Source organism: Rhagoletis zephyria, unplaced genomic scaffold (assembly GCF_001687245.7).
Source record: "Rhagoletis zephyria isolate East Lansing unplaced genomic scaffold, Rhagoletis_zephyria_1.1 Rzeph_scaffold_50775, whole genome shotgun sequence".
NCBI classification, from domain to species: domain Eukaryota; kingdom Metazoa; phylum Arthropoda; class Insecta; order Diptera; family Tephritidae; genus Rhagoletis; species Rhagoletis zephyria.
In genome coordinates this window covers 140-2,041 of record NW_016207829.1, presented here as the reverse complement: position 1 = coordinate 2,041, position 1,902 = coordinate 140, and the positions used below count along the sequence as shown (strand labels likewise).

Below are 1,902 nucleotides of genomic sequence, written 5' to 3'. Positions count from 1 at the left end.
ATGGTGACCAGGGTGAGGAGTTTAACCTCTTCAACGGTGACCTGTCCACAAAGGAGGTGGTGGAGAAGTACTACGTAAGTAGCATGAGAAACTCTTTTTTCATTTTAAAACATTTTTAACTCTTTCTTTTTCTCATCATCAACCTGCAGAGCAAATTCTCCTTCAAGAACGTCACGCCTGAAAGTGTCAGCCAGCTGATGAACTCCGTCCGCGACATTATCACCCACTGCCTGAACAACTCCACCACCAATGGGAACCGAAACTCCACCGTCCAGAAGGGCTTCACCAGTCTGTCTGACTCGAGCGACGAGGAGATCCTCGCCATGACCGGCCACGTCCCGCCCTCTGAGGAGGACCTCGAAGAGGATGATGGTGAAAATGGACTGACCCGTCGCCGACGCTCCAGCGGCAGTGACTCCCAGTGTCAGGTGGACTCGGGTCGGTCGTTGCCTCGAAGCTTCGACTGGCGTGACCAGGATAAGGTAAGGGCAACTCTTTTGAAACTTTTGCAACGAGACTTTGACGCCAAATCTTTTCTTCTAAAGGTGACCAGCGTAAAGAATCAAGGCAGCTGTGGATCTTGCTGGTAAGAGAAAACTTCTTCTGATTTCGTTTTGTTCTAAAATCCTAACTTTCCAACTTTTTCTTTCTGCAGGACCTTCGCCTCGATGGGCGCCATGGAGTCGGCCATTCTGATCAAGAACAACCAGAAGGCCTCCAGCAACAACATCGACCTTTCAGAGCAGCTGCTAGTGAACTGCGGCAAGCAGCAGGCCGGCTACCGGGGCGGCGGCTGCCAGGGCGGCAACTCCCAGATCGCCTTCAGCTTCGTCCAGAAGGACTTCACCACCTCGGAGTCGGTCAGGCCGTACCAGGCGAAGGACGAGACCTGCGAGATGAACTCCGTCCGCTCTGACCGGCGCAGCATCAGCGACTACTGCGTCCGCAGCAAGTTCCGCTACAGCTACTCGAGCCGGGCGGAGCAACTGTCCGATGACACGATGATGCGGGCGCTGGTGCAGAAGGGCCCCCTCTACATTGCCATCAACGCCAATCCGCTGCAGTACCGAAACCTCCGCTCGGGAGTTCTCAATGAGCCGGGCTGCTCCACGCAGACCAACCACGCCGTCCTCCTGGTCGGCTACGATGGCTCAGACAACAGCTGGATCATCAAGAACAGCTGGGGACCTTGTAAGTGAAAGAAAAGTGGAGGAAAAGTTTTAGCTGGAAAATGTTTTAAAATGTTTTCTCCTTTTTTGTTTTTTGTAGACTGGGGCGACCGAGGCTACTTCAAGATGGCCCGCGGCTCAAACATGTGCGGCGTGAACACCGAAATTGCCTGGCCAATTTTGTAAACGGAAAAAAAGTTTTGTACTTTAGATGGCTTATTTGAACTGTGAANTGCGGCGTGAACACCGAAATTGCCTGGCCAATTTTGTAAACGGAAAAAAAGTTTTGTACTTTAGATGGCTTTTTTGAACTGTGAATTTTTTTAGCTTACTTTTTATTAAATAATAAAACTTGAACTATAGTTTTTTACCTAAAAACAAACATTTGTGTTTAGTAGTATGCCTTCATCGGGAAAGCGTTCCCGTCGACGCTGTTGGCCATGGCAGCGGGAGTTTTCTCCAGGCCGCCACTTCGACTTCCGCTCAGGCTCTTCAGGCTCTTCTGGCGGACCGGTTTCGTCGACTGCCAACAGCTGAGGGCAAAGATGAGGTGCTCCGTGAGGTCCTTGCGAAAACTGGCCGACCTGGAGCCGTCATTACTTCCACCACCACCACCTCCATTTGAAGACACTTTTTTCCGGATGAGAAACTCCAAAAAGACGAGCATGACGGCAAAAAGCGTACCGACGACCAAAACGAGAAAAACACCACCGAGGTTCTTTAGCGTCAGCTC

General features: G+C 51.1%; 1 protein-coding gene across 1 annotated transcript; it reads left to right on the top strand.

The window, feature by feature from the left end:
- Positions 1-323: 323 nt before the first annotated feature.
- LOC108355835 (cathepsin L1-like) lies at positions 324-1,355 on the top strand. Its single transcript, XM_017606969.1, has 4 exons — positions 324-482; positions 546-586; positions 656-1,191; positions 1,270-1,355. The coding sequence occupies exons 1-4, from the start codon at positions 324-326 to the stop codon at positions 1,353-1,355; spliced, it is 822 nt and encodes a 273-aa protein (XP_017462458.1).
- The last annotated feature ends 547 nt before the right edge of the window (positions 1,356-1,902 follow it).